The 14,643-nt window shown below is 60.1% G+C and overlaps 1 protein-coding gene across 4 annotated transcripts in view; it reads left to right on the top strand.

Annotated features, from left to right (window-relative positions):
• The window catches only part of CUX1 (cut like homeobox 1), a 349,421-nt gene extending 334,872 nt beyond the window's left edge, over positions 1-14,549 (top strand). For all 4 annotated transcript variants that reach the window (XM_024985277.2, XM_024985276.2, XM_024985274.1 and 1 more), the window contains exons 15-23: positions 5,941-6,068; positions 6,803-6,869; positions 7,358-7,467; positions 10,176-10,292; positions 11,435-11,518; positions 12,093-12,149; positions 12,599-12,679; positions 13,462-13,526; positions 13,672-14,549. In XM_024985277.2, coding sequence (XP_024841045.1) covers positions 5,941-6,068; positions 6,803-6,869; positions 7,358-7,467; positions 10,176-10,292; positions 11,435-11,518; positions 12,093-12,149; positions 12,599-12,679; positions 13,462-13,526; positions 13,672-13,741 — 779 coding nt within the window. In that variant the 3' untranslated portion in view covers positions 13,742-14,549. The remainder of the gene's footprint in view (positions 1-5,940; positions 6,069-6,802; positions 6,870-7,357; positions 7,468-10,175; positions 10,293-11,434; positions 11,519-12,092; positions 12,150-12,598; positions 12,680-13,461; positions 13,527-13,671) is intronic.
• Positions 14,550-14,643: the final 94 nt, after the last annotated feature.

The raw sequence follows: 14,643 nt of genomic DNA, 5'->3' as shown, positions 1-14,643 counted from the left end.
CAAAGCCAGGTGTGGAGGTGACGTCTCACCAGGTGATGCTTTTTCTGTGAATAACACCAAGAAGAAATTCAGATGTCGCTGAGAGTGTCTCCAACCATGCTGGGAGTGACAGGGCCCCAGCCGGGGAGGAAGTACCCCCGCCCCCCTGGAGGCTACCAGCAAGTACACACCCACTGGTGAGGGTGTAGGGTCGCCCTGGGGCTCCGCTCTGGCAGATCTTCAGGCAGGCCCAATGCCAGGGCACAGCCTGGAGGGGCCCGGGTGAGGCCTGAGCCTGAACCAGGCGGGTCCAGCCGAGGCCAGCTGACCCAGCCAGGCTCCTGCTGCCTCTGCCCCCTGGGAGACCCTGCAGCCTGAGGACCCCTGTGTAGGCTCCCACCGAGTCCTCTAGGGAGGCCACAGTGCTTCTCCACCAGGCCGGGTCCTCCAGCTGATAGCACACTGAGGGCTCACCGTGGGCCACTGCTCTGGGCGCTGGGGGTACAGCCAGGGACAGACAAGAAGCTGAACTTCCAGTGAGGGAGGAAGACAACAGAAATAATAAATGAATCACTCGGCCACTTAGACGGTGATCAGTGTTACGGGAAAGAAACACGGCAAGGGGACAGGAAGGACACGTGGAGGGGTTAAAGTTGTAAATAGGTAGTCAAGGACTTCCCAGGGCTTCCCAGGTGATGCTAGTGGTAAAGAACCCACATGCCAATGCAGGTAGACACAAGAGACGTGGGTTTGATCCCTGGGGTGGGAAGATCCCGTAGAGGAGGGCATGGCAACCCACTCCAGTATTCTTGCCTGGAGAATCCCATGGATTCTGGTGGGCTACAGTCCACAGGGTTGCAGAGTCAGACACAACTAACTCGACTACACACACACACACACACACACACAGGGACTTCCCTGGTGGTCCAGTGGCTCAGAATCCGTGACCAACCCCGATGCAGGGGACCTGGGTTCAATCCCTGGTCAGGGAACTAGATCTCGTGTGCCACAACTCAGAATTTGCCTGCTGCATCTAAGACCCAGTGCAGTCAAATAAACAAATAATTGTTTAAAAAATAAATAGGCAGTCAGGATAGGCCTCACTAAGAAGGTAACATGTAGACAGTCTTGACAGAGGCAAGGGGATGAACCATGCAGATGCCCAAGGAAAGAACATTTCAGGCAGAGGGGGCGGCAAGTGCAAAGGTCCTGTGCACAGAACGTGCCTGGAAACCAGTACAGCTGGAGCAGCGTGACCACCAGGAGGGACGGGTGGCAATGAGGTCAGAGAGGCAAGGGGGAGGCGCGGCAGGTTTCGCCTGCTGGGGCTCTGGCTGCTGCTACTCCGAGGGATGCAGGGGCTGATGGGGTTTAAAGGGAGGGTGGTCTGGTCTCACTGTTTAAAAGGCTCTCCGGCTCTTGCTTCGTGACTAGGTTCTAAGGGTGAGGGCAGGAGAGGGGAAAGCAGGGGCTGCGGCCACAGTCCAGGTGGGAGGTTGTGACTTGGACCAGGTCGGGGCAGTGGTGAAACCAACTGGATTCTGGATCTATATGGAAGGGAAAGCCAAAAACAAGCCATGAGACAGAGGACCTGTCAGGAGGGATAGAGAAGGGCAGGGAGGGCCCCAGGGGTTCGGTCTGAGCCACTGAAGCGTGGCCTTGCCTCTCAGCCCTGAGGACACTGCCTCCTGGGGCCGTGTGCCAGGGGCTTCTGCTGGGGTGAAGCAGGTTGAGGGGGTGAGGAAGTCAGGCTTCAGTTTGGACTTGTCAAGTCTGAGATACCATTGGAGGGTGAGCCCAGGAAAAGGAGTGCACTGGAGATGTCCGTGCACTGGAGGGTCGTCGGCTTCTAAATGTCACTAGAGGTGGCCAGAGTGAATGAGAGCCGAGAGAAAGGCATGCAGGGGCAGCACCCCGGGTGCAGCAGCGTTGGAAGCTTAGAGGGGAGGAGGACCCCCAAAGGAAACCAAGAAGGAGTGGCCAGCAGGGGGCAGGAGGCCCGGGATGGTGCCCTGGGAGCAAGTGCTGATGAGTCAGTAAGATGAGGGCTGAGAAACAAGGACAGAGCGAGGTGCAAGGTCATCGGTGACCTTGGCCAGTACCGTTGGCATAGCGGAGAAGGTTTAAGGAAGTGGACGCTTGAGACTAGGCAGCTTCTTCAGGGAGTTTTGCTGAAAGGGGCCATGGAGTCAGGGAATGGCAGGGGGGTGCATTTCAGATGGGAGAAAAGCGTGCTTGTGAGCTTGTGGAAAGAAGCAAGGGCTGCAGGACATGGAGGAGACCTGCTGGGGAACACCCTGGCCGCAGAGCCAGGCGCGGCATCTCAGGCACCGTCTCTGGCCGCCTGTGGGGCACAGAGCGGGGAGGGGGTGGGTGTGCTGGCAGCCGAGTGCCCCTCAGAGCCCTCCAGAGCCCCTCCAGCCCTCCCAGAGCTCCCGCCTGGCTTGCCTGTGGCTGACTGAATAAAGGGGTCCCCCCCACCTTCAGGAAAGCACCCGATGTGATGCCCCCAGGCCTTGCCCCCCGACTCAGATTGGGATAAGTTTCTGCCCTTGATCATCCTGCCATCGTCAAAGTCACTCTGCTTTCTTTCTCCCCTCTGTGAAACGCATGCCCTAGAAGGCCCTAGAAGGCCTTCCCGGATTCTCCCAAGGCAAGGTCCCATGAACCTTGGACGGGTGCAACATTTCAGAGGTGAGGGGTTCTCTCTCCACACATCCCCGCCCCCACCCCGCCCCCTCCAAGATGCACCGTCTCCTCCGGGCTGCACATACTATGTCCTGCAGCACCCTCCTGACGACCCCCTGTCTCCAACACACCCCACCCCCATCTGGTGTCCGTCTGGAGTGGGCTTGTCCCCACATTCCCCCCTCTGCACCCCTGCCACCCCTCACTCCACCACCACCCTGACCAAACTCTCCAGCCTTTCTTGAGATACCGGTGACCCCCCTTTACTCACGGATGGTCCTGATTCAACTTGGGGCTTTAACATGCTTCCTCCTGATCTCGCCCTGCTTCCTGCATCTCCTCTCTGGGTCATTCCAGGGACACCCCAGAAAATGTCAACATCCGCAGAAGTCCTGTCCAGGCGTTTTTCAGACCCCTGGATGTCTCCCTGACCTGCACCTCCAGCCTCAGACCCCTGGGCCCCACTCTCCACCACGTGCACCCCCCTAGGTGTTCCACTAAGCACTTCAGACTTGCCAGAGCCCAGCTACACAGCCGCTCGCCCCTTCCCCGTTTGGGGGGCCAGTTCCAGGCACAGGCCCACCCTCGTGTGTTCTCTGCGACAGTGGGGATCACGGGTCTTTCCAGGACCTTCTATCGCCATGCCGCAGGGCCAAAATTCAAGCCCAGGCCTGCCAGACTCCAGCTCAGGACCCTCCCCTGACACCAAGTGGCCACTCAGCGATGTGATCCCAAAACCTCAGTCTGTTGTGTTTCCACCCTCAGCAGAGGAGACAGAAGGAAGGGAGGGGTGGCAGGTCTCCCGCCGCCCCCCAGGGCCCTCTGGTAGCCCCCTGCCCCATCGCCTCCGCCGCCCTGCCTTTGCCCAGCTTCTTCCCTGTGCCTCCTGGGCAGTCACCTCCATGCCTGCCAGGATGGCCCTCAGCTTCACCCAGAGACACTTCTTGGGGAACAGCCACCCACACACTCAGCCTTGCACACCCAGAGGTCTCCTCGGTGGCTCACCGAGTGTCCGGGAACGTTGGCGGCAGCGGCCGTGGCCTGGCCCCCGCTGTCTGGGGGAACCGCGTAAGACAGAGGGCTTGCCGTCAGGGACCTCCATGGGAAGGGACCGGCGTGCCCACCCCCAGGGCACCAGACTTGGGCACACATGCGCCCACAGATGGCTCCTGGAGCTGCGAGTCGCTCCTCCCCCAGACCTGGCTGTGGGATCATCTCACCAGCGTTTTGTCCAACCTTCCGGCCGCGCTTGGGTCCCCTCGGAATCGCTCGGCGCACACCTCGTGGGCCCGACACCGGGCTGCCTCACAGGCTCCCCAGCCTCCGCCTTGTCCCTTCTGCCCCTCAGGGTGGGCGGCTGCCCACCTGAGCCCTCTCTGGGCTCCCCACCCTGCTCATCCCCCGAGGCCTGTCCGCTCAGAGCCATTTCTGGACCTGCTGCTGTTTGTGGCCGTCCCTCTGGACGCCCAGTGCCCAGAACCAAACCTGTCCCCTCCCTCGGTCCAAGCCCTTCACCACTAATCACGCCACCCTCTGCCTACCCCTCACCACAAGCCCCATCCACCTCCCTCCTAAGTGTATGCGACGCTCACCAAGGCCTCCTTGCACAGCCCAGGGGGCGCTGCATTTTGTGGGTCTCTCTGGGCCTGCAGGCTGAAGGCCAGACCCTAAACCTGCCCCCCACAGCCCTCCCTCCACGCCCCAGCCCTGCCCTCAGGTGTGGCCTCTTTCCCCGCCTTGTCTCAGACCCCTCATGTTAGGCAGCACCACCTACCCGCCGGGTGAAGAGGGGGCCCAGTGGTGACGGACGGGTCAGGTCCACTCGGGGCCTGAACCCTGGCATGGGGAGCGCATCATCACGGTGTGGGGTGCACACCCTGGGAGGGTCTGGTCCCAGGCCGGGAAACCTTGGTAGTTCCGTCTGTAAAATCATCATCGTATCCGACCGATCGGACCGTGGTGAGATGTGTGAAGAGCTTGGTGTGCACCCGGCACCTATTAGGAGATGGAGCAGGTGTGGGCGAGGCTGGCCTGTGAGCAGGCCGCACAGTGAGGGGTGTCTCCATGCCCGCGGCCCGTGGCCTTGGGACATTTCTGGGGCCACACTGCCCCCTGGTGGCCGTACCATCTACCCTCAAAGGCCTCCGGCCTGGGCTACCGTCTCTGCGGCCACCAGCAGGGTTTATTATTCTGTAAGTGCGGCCCACACAGGGCCGGTCACACAGCCAACCAGAAGTAGGGTTGCTGTTGTTCAGTCGCTCAGACGTGTCCGACTGCGACCCCGGGGACTGCAGCACGCCAGGCTTCCCTGTCCTTCACCCTCTTACGGAGCTCGCTCAAACTCACGTCCGTCAAGTCGGTGATGCCATCCAACCATCTCATCCTCTCTCACCCCCTTCTCCTCCTGCCCTCAATCTTGCCCAACATCAGGGTCTTCTCCAGTGAGTCGGCTGTCCGCATCAGGGGGCCCAAGTAGTGGAGCTTCAGCTTCAGCATCAGTCCTTCCGATGAGTATTCAGGACTGATTTCCTCCAACCCAGGCCTGCCCTCTCCTGGGCCACTGCTGTCCCCACTGTCGACAGCAGCTGAAGGCACCCACGGGGAGACTCATAAATGTCTCCCACCCTCCCCCAGCGCAGGGAAGTCTCCACATAGAACTACTCGGGATTTGCTTTATTGTAAAGACGACACCTGGTGCTGGGACAGGGGAGAGGGCCCCGGGGACTGGGGACCAGGGAGGTCCCGGGGGCGCCGCCCCATCCCTGACGTGTGCTGAAGCCTGTTGGGGGAGGGGCTGAGCAAGTCTGAGGTCCATTCCAGAGGCAGCACCCCTTCCCGTCGGGTCTGAGGGGAGTCTACCTGCCCCCCTGTACCGCCCACTGCACCTCCCTCACCTTCCCCGCTTCCCTACCCGCCGGGGCCTCCCTCTGGTCCTTATCGCAGAGCATCAGCCCTGGAGGAAGTTCGGGGCTCCATGGGTTCAGCCTCCTTGCCCTGCTTGATGGGGCGTGAGGCCTGCAGAGGGAGAGGGGCTGGTCACTGCGGTGCTGGGGCTCAGTGGGGGGTGGGGGGCATTTCTCCTAAATCTCTGACCTGGGCTCCTTCCTTCCCAAACCTAGAGAATTCTTGGGCAGAGTGAGTTCCCACGCCAGGAGTGCCCTGCCCCTGCCTGCTGCTCTAGTGCTGGGCAGGGGCACAGGCTGTGTGTTGGGAGGCACAGGGCAGGGCGCGCACCTCAGGTCCCTCTGACGGCCACGTCTTCCTTTGGCCCAGGGCGCTGCGCGGAGCTGCAGGTCCACGTCACCGAGCTCACGGCCACGGCAGCTGAGCAGAGGGAGCTGATCGCCCGCTTGGAGCAGGACCTCAGCACCATCCAGTCCATCCAGCGGCCAGACGCCGAGGTGAGCCCACCCCCGCCCCCGCCCCCGCCCCGCCTGCCCAGGCTTCCTTCAGCCTCACAAAACGCTGACTGTCCAACCAAGCCGGCCCATCCTTGGGCAGCCGGTGTCCTCTGGGCCCACACTAAGCCTGACAGGGACTGTCACCTACAACCTCCAGGGTCTGTCTGCTCACTTCACCACAAAGCCTCTATTCGGGGCACCAGGCCACAGGCTAAGGGCACAAAGCCCCCTGCCTCCAGGCGCTGGCTTGGCCCTCGGCCCTGGGAGCTCTGGGCAGAAGCAAGGCCAGGACTGCCCACCCATCTCACAGCTAGAGGACCTCGGGCCCTGAGATTAGGGAAGGCTGGAGTCCCAGGATCCTCAGGGGTTATTATCACATCGCCCACCTCATTTTACAGACAAAGAAACGGAGCCCAGGGAGAGAAACGGGCTGGACTGGGGTGACATGGCAGGCTGGCTGGTAGGCCTGGGGTCACCCAGCCTCCGAGGCCTGTCAGGGCCAAGTGGCTGGGTGGGAGCCCCACGCTGAACTCCAGCCTCGGGGTGAACCACCTTCGCTTTGGTGGCCCACGTGAGGCACCCTCTCCGGGCCCTCCTGTGGCCACTGCTGTGTCCAGCCCCTGCCGCCAGACCACCCCACCCGCTTCTTGCCCTCTGTGTGCTTGGCCCCCTGGATGGCTGTGTTCACTGCCAAGTGTGGAGGCGCCCCGCTGACCTCGCCCTCCCACCTGCAGGGCGCAGCCGAGCTCGGCCTGGAGAAGATTCCCGAGCCCATCAAGGAGGCCACCGCCCTGTTCTATGGTGAGGAGGGGCCCATGCTGTGATGGGCTGGCAGGAGAGGGGGACAGGAGCAGAGGTGGGGTCACCTGGGCCCTAAAGAGCACACACCTCCATCAGAGGAGCCAGGCCCCCGGGCCAGCAAGGCAGCAGAAACTCACAAGAAGGGTGAGCCCCCCACTTGCCCCTCTAGACCTCAGTCTGACACCCTCACCGTGGGAACCCTGACCCCCTCAGCCCTGCCAGGGGCCTGTCGCAGGCTGGTGGGTGTTGATCAGCTCCCTGGTGGGGGTGAGGCCCAGCCATGAGAGGCAGCCAAGGGCTGGAACAGAGGTGCCCCCCAGGTGTTGAGGCCAGGACACAGTGGCGGTGGCAGAGCCACCCAGTCCCCTCAGTGTCCCTTTGCTTCCGCCCCATGGCACTCGACCAGAGCCCCCTCGGAGCTGGTGACCTGAGGGCCCGCCGCTGGGCTGGGCCTCCCCTACCCCCAAGCCACTGTCCCTCCATCCTAGGTCCCTCAGCGCCTGCCAGCTCCCTCCCCGAGGGCCAGGTGGACTCGCTGCTGTCCATCATCTCCAGCCAGAGGGAGCGCTTCCGGGCCCGGAACCAGGAGCTGGAGGCGGTGAGTTGTGTCCCTCCCTCTGCAACACTCCACGGACCTGAGGACAGGGCGGAGGACACCCGGGTGTAGGGGAGAAAGACCACAGACCTCAGTGGGGTTAGGTTTGTTCTGTGCGGTCAGGGAGGGCTGCCCAGAGCAGGTGAAGTCACGCTGGGCTTTGAAAGGAGAATCAGACCCTCCAGGCAAATGAGTGAACAGAAACATGGGGTCAAGGAGCCGGAAGGGAGTCCAGGGACAAAGCAATGAGTCGCCAGGCAAGGTCCCTACTGCCAGGCTGGGGTGTGACGGAAGGGTTTAAGCTGGGGACCAGCACCACCAGGATGGAGGGTAAGGCCACTTGGGCAGCCAGTTTAGAATAGAGGCTTGGCCCAGGAAGACGGTTTGGTGGTGGTCACCGTGGTCCAGGAAGAAACATCTCAATCAGGTGGAGGGGTGGGAAGCAGGGGCAGGTCCCAGGGAGGAGGGTCTTAAACCCTATGAAGAGGAGCAGTCTAGAGAAGGTGCTCTGTGGGGTCTGAGAGAGCGTGCTGGCTGCTAAGCACCCAACTGGTGGCCCTCCTGGAGAGACCTCGTAAGGAAAGGGCAGTCTAGGCTGCAAAAGTGACCAGCCCAGGGACTTCCCTGGTGGTCCAGTGGTTAAGAATCTGTCTTCCAATCCAGGGGACACAGGTTCAATCCCTGGTCCGGGAACTAAGACCCCACGTGCTGCAGGGCAACATTTGGGGGAAAAAAGGCGACCACTCCAGCTGCACGTGGGTCTTTCCCAAGCAGTGTCCCCTTGGGGACTCTGCAGACCACTTCCTCCATCCCACAGAGCCAGCCCAGGTCCTCCGTTCTCTCTCCCAGTAGAAAGAGGAGCCAAGAGGGTTTCCATCTTCTCCAAGAGTCACCGCTTGAGCAGGTGGTGGAATATCTAGCCCCTTCCCTCCGCACCCACAGCTCCCCTATGGGGCTTCCAGGTTGAGGACTCTGGGAGGCCGACATCCACTGAGCACCCATGCAGGCCGGGCCCCATGCTGGCCCAGTGACAGGGGTGAGCCAGATCCAGTGAGACCCCCTGTGAGCTGGGCTGCAGAGCAACAGGCTTCAAATGGAGGACCATCAGGACAGCTCCCCTCACAGCTACCTTCGTGAAAGTGGACGGGGAACACCCACGCCCCTTGACGGCTGGGGACAGTCAACGTGGAAGGCTAGGCAGCCCTTTAAAAAGGTCTTCAAACTAGATCAAGTAGGGTGGAAGGGGTATTTATAAGACTGTGCCTTCAGCTTTAAAAATCTAGACTTTTTTTTTTTTTACCATGTATGTGTTTTAAGTTGTGGTAAAATATATATCTGGAGGAGGCTAAAGTTCACAGGGTCGCAAAGAGTTGGACACGACTGAACACACAAAAGATACATCACTTAAAATTTATCATCTTAACCATTTTTAAATGCAGCACAGTGGCCTTAAGTGTGTTAGGCAACTCTCACCACCACCCATTTCCAGAACTTTTTCATCTTCCCAAACTGAAGCTCTGCAGTGTTTATAAACACTCACTCCTCTTTCCCTCTTGCCACCTCCCACCATTCTATCCCGTCTCTATAATTTGGCCACTCTAGGTATCTTATATAGGTGGAATCATAGAATATTTGTCTTTGTGTTTCTAGCTTATCTCACTCAGCATAACGGCCTCCAGGTTCATCCACGCCGTAGCATGTGTGAGAATTCCCCTCTTTTTAAGGGTGCATAATATTCCATCGTGTGGACGGACCGCATTGTGTTCGTCCTTCCATCTGTCCATGGACACTTGGGCTGCTTCCACCTTTTAGCTCTTGTAAATATGCTGCCGTGAACATGGGTGAGCACATTATCTTACAGCCCCTGCTTTCGGTTCTTTGGGGTGTACACCCAGAAGTGGAATTGCTAGACCATACGGTGGTTATATTTTTTACATTTTTGAGGAACCGCCACACTACCGCGGACATTTTTGTCCTTTTGACTTTTTCACAATGTGAAGAAAACACCTATTTAAGCATTTTAATAAGTTGGAAGATGAGTTCACATGTCACTTTGCCCCTAGGTTGGCAAACATTAAAATCACATATTGTATGGTTTCATTTATATAAAACATCCCAAAGAGGCAAACCCACTGAGACAGGAAGTAGATTAGTGGCTGCTGAGGGCTGGGGGAGGAACGCATGTGGAGTGAGTGAGGACAGGTATGGGGTTTCTTATTAGGGTGATAGAGATATTCTGAAATTCATTTTAATTAATTAACTAATTAAAATTAATTTTGATTCTGAAATTAAATTAAATATTTAATTTGCATGTTACATTAAATATGCAAATTAAAGATGGTTGCAAACATTGTGAATGTAGTAAAAAAAAACTGAATTATACATTAAAATGATGTTTATGTTATATGAAATTTATCTCAACAATAATTTTAAGCTGATACCATAAACAAACAACATGAAGAAAGTGACCCAGGAAAATAAGAAAGAAAAAAAAAAAAGAATAAAAGAAAGTGAGCCAAGGACTGTGGCTTCTGCCTGCTGTGGGGTCTCCCCAGGCTTTGAGCAGAGGCTGGCAGGTCCAGGACATGAGCTCAGGCCAAGCAGGGGCTCGGGGTAGACAGAGTGGGACCCTGTGCCAGCATGGAGGCCTCTCCCCCAACTCCTTCCACTGCGGGCCCTGCCCACCCATTCACCCACCCGGCTGCCCCCAGGAGAACCGCCTGGCCCAGCACACCATCCAAGCCCTGCAGACCGAGCTGGACAGCCTGCGCGCGGACAACATCAAGCTCTTTGAGAAGATCAAGTTCCTGCAGAGCTACCCTGGCCGGGTAAGCACCCCCCACCCTGCCCCCCTGCTTCCAAGCTGAACCAGTCTAGGGAGAGGAGTGGTCCCAGTGGATGGCTGGGGACAGTGACCTGCTGGGCAGCAATAGGCCTGGGAGCCCCAGAGACCATCCCACACACACACCCCCCGTCCCAGGCTTGCCAGCTGTCCTCCCAACCTGTGGAGCCCTGATGGAGTTTTGTTCATCAGACGCCCCAGCCAGGAAGTAATGAGGTTCGGAAAGAGGCACGGCTCACAGGACTCAGGCCCACATGACTCCTCTGTGGTGGGGAGGGGGTTTGTAACTCTCCCTCGCTGACCCCAGGATCTGGACATTTAACCCTAGGGATGATGAACATACTGGACAACCGTGGGGGATTCGTATGTTTAAAACATAAAACATAAAAACTTATATATTTTTTAAATATCAGAATTGGGTCCAACATTCCAAAAACCTATCAATCAGATTGGAATAGAAAACTACCCACTCTATTCTGAGCTGGGAGGGCCCGCTCTGGCTTCTCTCAGCCCCCAGGGTTCACAGGAGACCACCTCGTGCAGGAAACGCCTTCTGAGACCCTGGGGAGACGGCGTGGTGTAGCAGGATGGAGTGGTGGCACACTGGCTGGGGGGCCTCCCTAGGACAAGCCCCAGACGCAGCCACCGGCCCCCACACCCCCAGTTGAAGCTGTTCTCAGACCACCAGAGGGCGCCCAGGCTCCATGCAAACGTTCTCATTCACTGTGGCCTGCTGCAGGGCAGGAGGGCGGCCTTCATCTCCCAGGTGCTGGCCTGTTCCCCACAGCCACCCTGCAGTCTCCCAGCGAAGACCCTCCAGACCCACCTCCCTGCACCGGGCCCCGCCCTGTCCACCTTGTACATTCCAGCTGCCCTCGGGGTCTTAGTTCCCCCAACCTGTCCTGAGGCACTGGGGCCCCGATCCCAGGGGGAGACCCCTGATCCCGGGCAGTGCCCCTGGAGACAAGGCACCATCCATGTCGCACCGTCACCCGGGGCCCTGTCCCCGCCTCCACCATGCAGGAAAGGAAACTGAGGCTCCCTGTGATGTTGTCGGGCTGCAGTCCATTGGCTCTGGCCTTCCTGTTGGGTCCGCTGTCAGGGTCTCTCCTCCTCCCTTTCCTGCAGGGCGGCGGCAGTGACGACACGGAGCTGCGCTACTCAACCCAGTACGAGGAGCGCCTGGACCCCTTCTCCTCCTTCAGCAAGCGGGTGCGTGGGCCCAGCCGCGGGGCAGCCTGGGGTGCCCACCCAACTCACCTGGCCTCGGGCTCACTCTGGCCCCCCTCCGCCAGCCCTGGTCTCACCCTGCACCCCTCCCCCACACTGCACCTTGACACCCCAGACCACCAGGGCAGCCCCCACACTCATTTTGGTTCCGGGGTGGCCTGGGGTCCACCAGGATGGGCCTGGCATGCCAGGAACACCAGCTGACGCTGACAGCCCCGTGAGAGTGTGCGGCCGTGACCCGGTCATCCCCGTGCACTCTGGGGGGCAGGCACACAGGCAAAGAGCCTCCCTGTGTCAGGTGACTTACAGTGGTGGGGAGGGGGTTTGTAACTCTCCCTCGCCCACTCTGAAGACCCTCCGTGTTCAGAATCGGCCACTGCAGAGGGGGACAGCAGCTCCCATCACTGGCCCTGAGTGGGACTGGGCACCAGGGCACCCCTGGCAGCCTCTGCACCCCGGGGCCCTGCAGGGACAGCAGGGCAGGGTCCCTCTCTGCAGTGAGCTGGGGCTCTGGGGGCCTTTGGGGGTCTTCTCCTCATCCCTCCTCACCCTTCAGGAGCGGCAGCGGAAATACCTGAGCTTGAGCCCGTGGGACAAGGCCACGCTCAGCATGGTGAGCCGCCCCGACCCCCTACCCCACCATGCCCCCGCCCCGATTGGGCCTGGGCCTCCGACCCTGGGCACCTGGTCACCTGTCCTCCAGCCCGGTCTGGAAAGCCCCAGGGACCCCGCTGCCCCTCCCAGGCCCGGTCAAGAGTGGCTGTGTGACCCTAGGAAGAGGGAATCTGTCCGTCTCCGTGACAGCCCTATTATTCACGGTAGATTCTGGACGTGGCCACACGGGGGCGCCATTCCCTAGCATTCCCGCTGCCCCGAGTTCCCAGCCTGAACGCTGGAGCAGCCTAACTTGCCTGCCTTTCGCGCCCCTTGCTGCCCTGGGTGGGTGAGCCCGGCAGGGGTGGGTGAGCCCGGCGGGGGTGGGTGAGCCCGGCGGGGGTGGGTGAGCCCGGCGGGGGTGGGTGAGGCCCGCCCCACCCCACTCACGCCTTGCGTGCTCCCCAGGGGCGGCTGGTTCTCTCCAACAAGATGGCCCGCACCATCGGCTTCTTCTACACGCTGTTTCTGCACCTCCTGGTCTTCCTGGTGAGTGAGGATCTAGGCACGGCCAGAGATACATTCACCACGGTCCCCCCACCTACCACCCTCAGGCGCAGAGTCTGTGCTCGCCCACTTCTGTCCCCATCGGGGGCCTCTGGGGACGACAAGCCCACCCAGCAGGCCCTCTGGCTGGGGCAGCAGCCTGTCCGACTCCATGCAGGGCCCAGCCCTGGGGGCCGGGGGGGGGGGGGGGGGGGGGGGGGGGGGGGGGGGGGCTTGCTGGAGGGAAGGGCCACGGAGGGAGGCTGGCGGATGGGAGAAGAGGCCTAACGGTAGAGTCATTGCTAAGGGACAGCCAGGTGGGCCGCTCAGACAGGGGACACCTTGAGCTGAACCTCCTGGGGGGCAGAGGGGCATTCTAGCTCCCAGGCACAGCACATATGGGGGCCTGGTGATGCCCATGTGTCCGCCCAGCAGGGGTGGGGGCGTGCCTGTAGAAGCCTTCAGCCTCAGGGACTCCTCACCCCAGCGAGGCCACAGTCCAGACGGCCCCTATATGGCCAATCTGGGCTCCAGCTCTGACCCCAGGGCCCAGCCGGTCCTGGTGCTGCCCAGCAATGTTAGGGATGGTAGCTCCATGCCCAGGCCTGTCTGACCAACTGTGAAGCTGGTAGGCATGAGAGGTAGCATCTCTAAGGCCCCCCTGCCCCTCAACCTGGGACTGCGGCCACAAGAAACGTCACGTGTCAGGAAGCCAAGCCCAGGGGCCGCAGGTGGACGGCCGGAGTGGCTGCGAGGCAGCTGACCGTGTCTCTCCCCTGGGGCAGGTGCTCTACAAGCTGGCATGGAGCGAGAGCATGGAGCGGGACTGTGCCACCTTCTGCGCCAAGAAGTGAGCAACCCCTGCGCCCCGCTCGGCCCACTGCTCGGCCCCCCGCACCACCCATTCTTATGTCCCCTGCCCCCCGCCACCCCCCACATTTCTTTCTTTTTCGGCTTTTGCACTCGGCTTCAGCAAATGTTTCTGTGGCCCCCAGGTTCGCCGACCACCTGCACAAGTTCCACGAGAATGACAAGGGGGTGGCCGCCGGCGACTTGTGGCAGTGATGTCCCCAGGCTTCCCTGGCTTGACAGTGGTGGCTGCGTTCCCCTGCTTGTTCAGCTGCTTCCAATGACTTAGGCTTCCCTGGAGAATCCCCTGTGTAGATGACTCTTGCCCTCCACCCAACAGTGCCAGAGGTTCCCAAAAGTCTCCTCAGTCTCCCTTAAAAGAGGGTCTCAGCCTTGTCAGGCTCCCTAAGTCCAGAAAGCTCCAGAGGCCAGACCAGACCATCTCAGGCTGGTGACCCAGCCTGGGTCCCGCCCAGCAGCCTGACCTCTAGCCTTGGGGACAGAGACCTCTCAGCCATGACACTGAGTTCCCACTGATTCTGGCCGTGGTTAATCCAGTTGGGGTCCCCCAGGCCGTCCCGGGATCCCCTTGGGCTCCCCTCAGATCCATCACCATCCCCCCAAGGCATGGAAGCTCTTCCTGGCAGGACAGCGGGCTTTAAGTCCAGCCCCCAGCACCTGCCTTTATCATGGCCCCACCCAACCCCTAAAAGAGAGGGAACCCCAGAGGGCAAGATAGTTTGTTACCCCCTCCCAACCCCTTAGACGCACTATGATTTTTGCTTTCTTCTTTAGCAAGATATTCTGGCTTTTAGGTGAGGATGACTCTCCAGTGAGCACCCACACCCCAGGCTCTTCAGACCTAAGGACTGGTCTGAGGGGCCCCCAGGGCTTCTCAGCCAGGAACTGGCGGTGGGCCATCCTGGCATGGCCACCCTGGGGCCACTGGCAGATCTTCCTAAGTTAGGCTTGCACCTGCGTGTTCAGCTTTGCATATTTTGAATAAATACCTGTTGCAGCCACACCAGTGCCCTTGTGATGGTGAGGGTACAGGAGACTGGCAAGTGGGTTCCTGTAGCAACACCCCCAGGAGCTGCGGCTGGACCTGATGGCTGCTC

Source organism: Bos taurus, chromosome 25, assembly GCF_002263795.3.
Source record: "Bos taurus isolate L1 Dominette 01449 registration number 42190680 breed Hereford chromosome 25, ARS-UCD2.0, whole genome shotgun sequence".
NCBI lineage: Eukaryota > Metazoa > Chordata > Mammalia > Artiodactyla > Bovidae > Bos > Bos taurus.
This window is presented reverse-complemented; position numbering and strand designations above follow the sequence as displayed.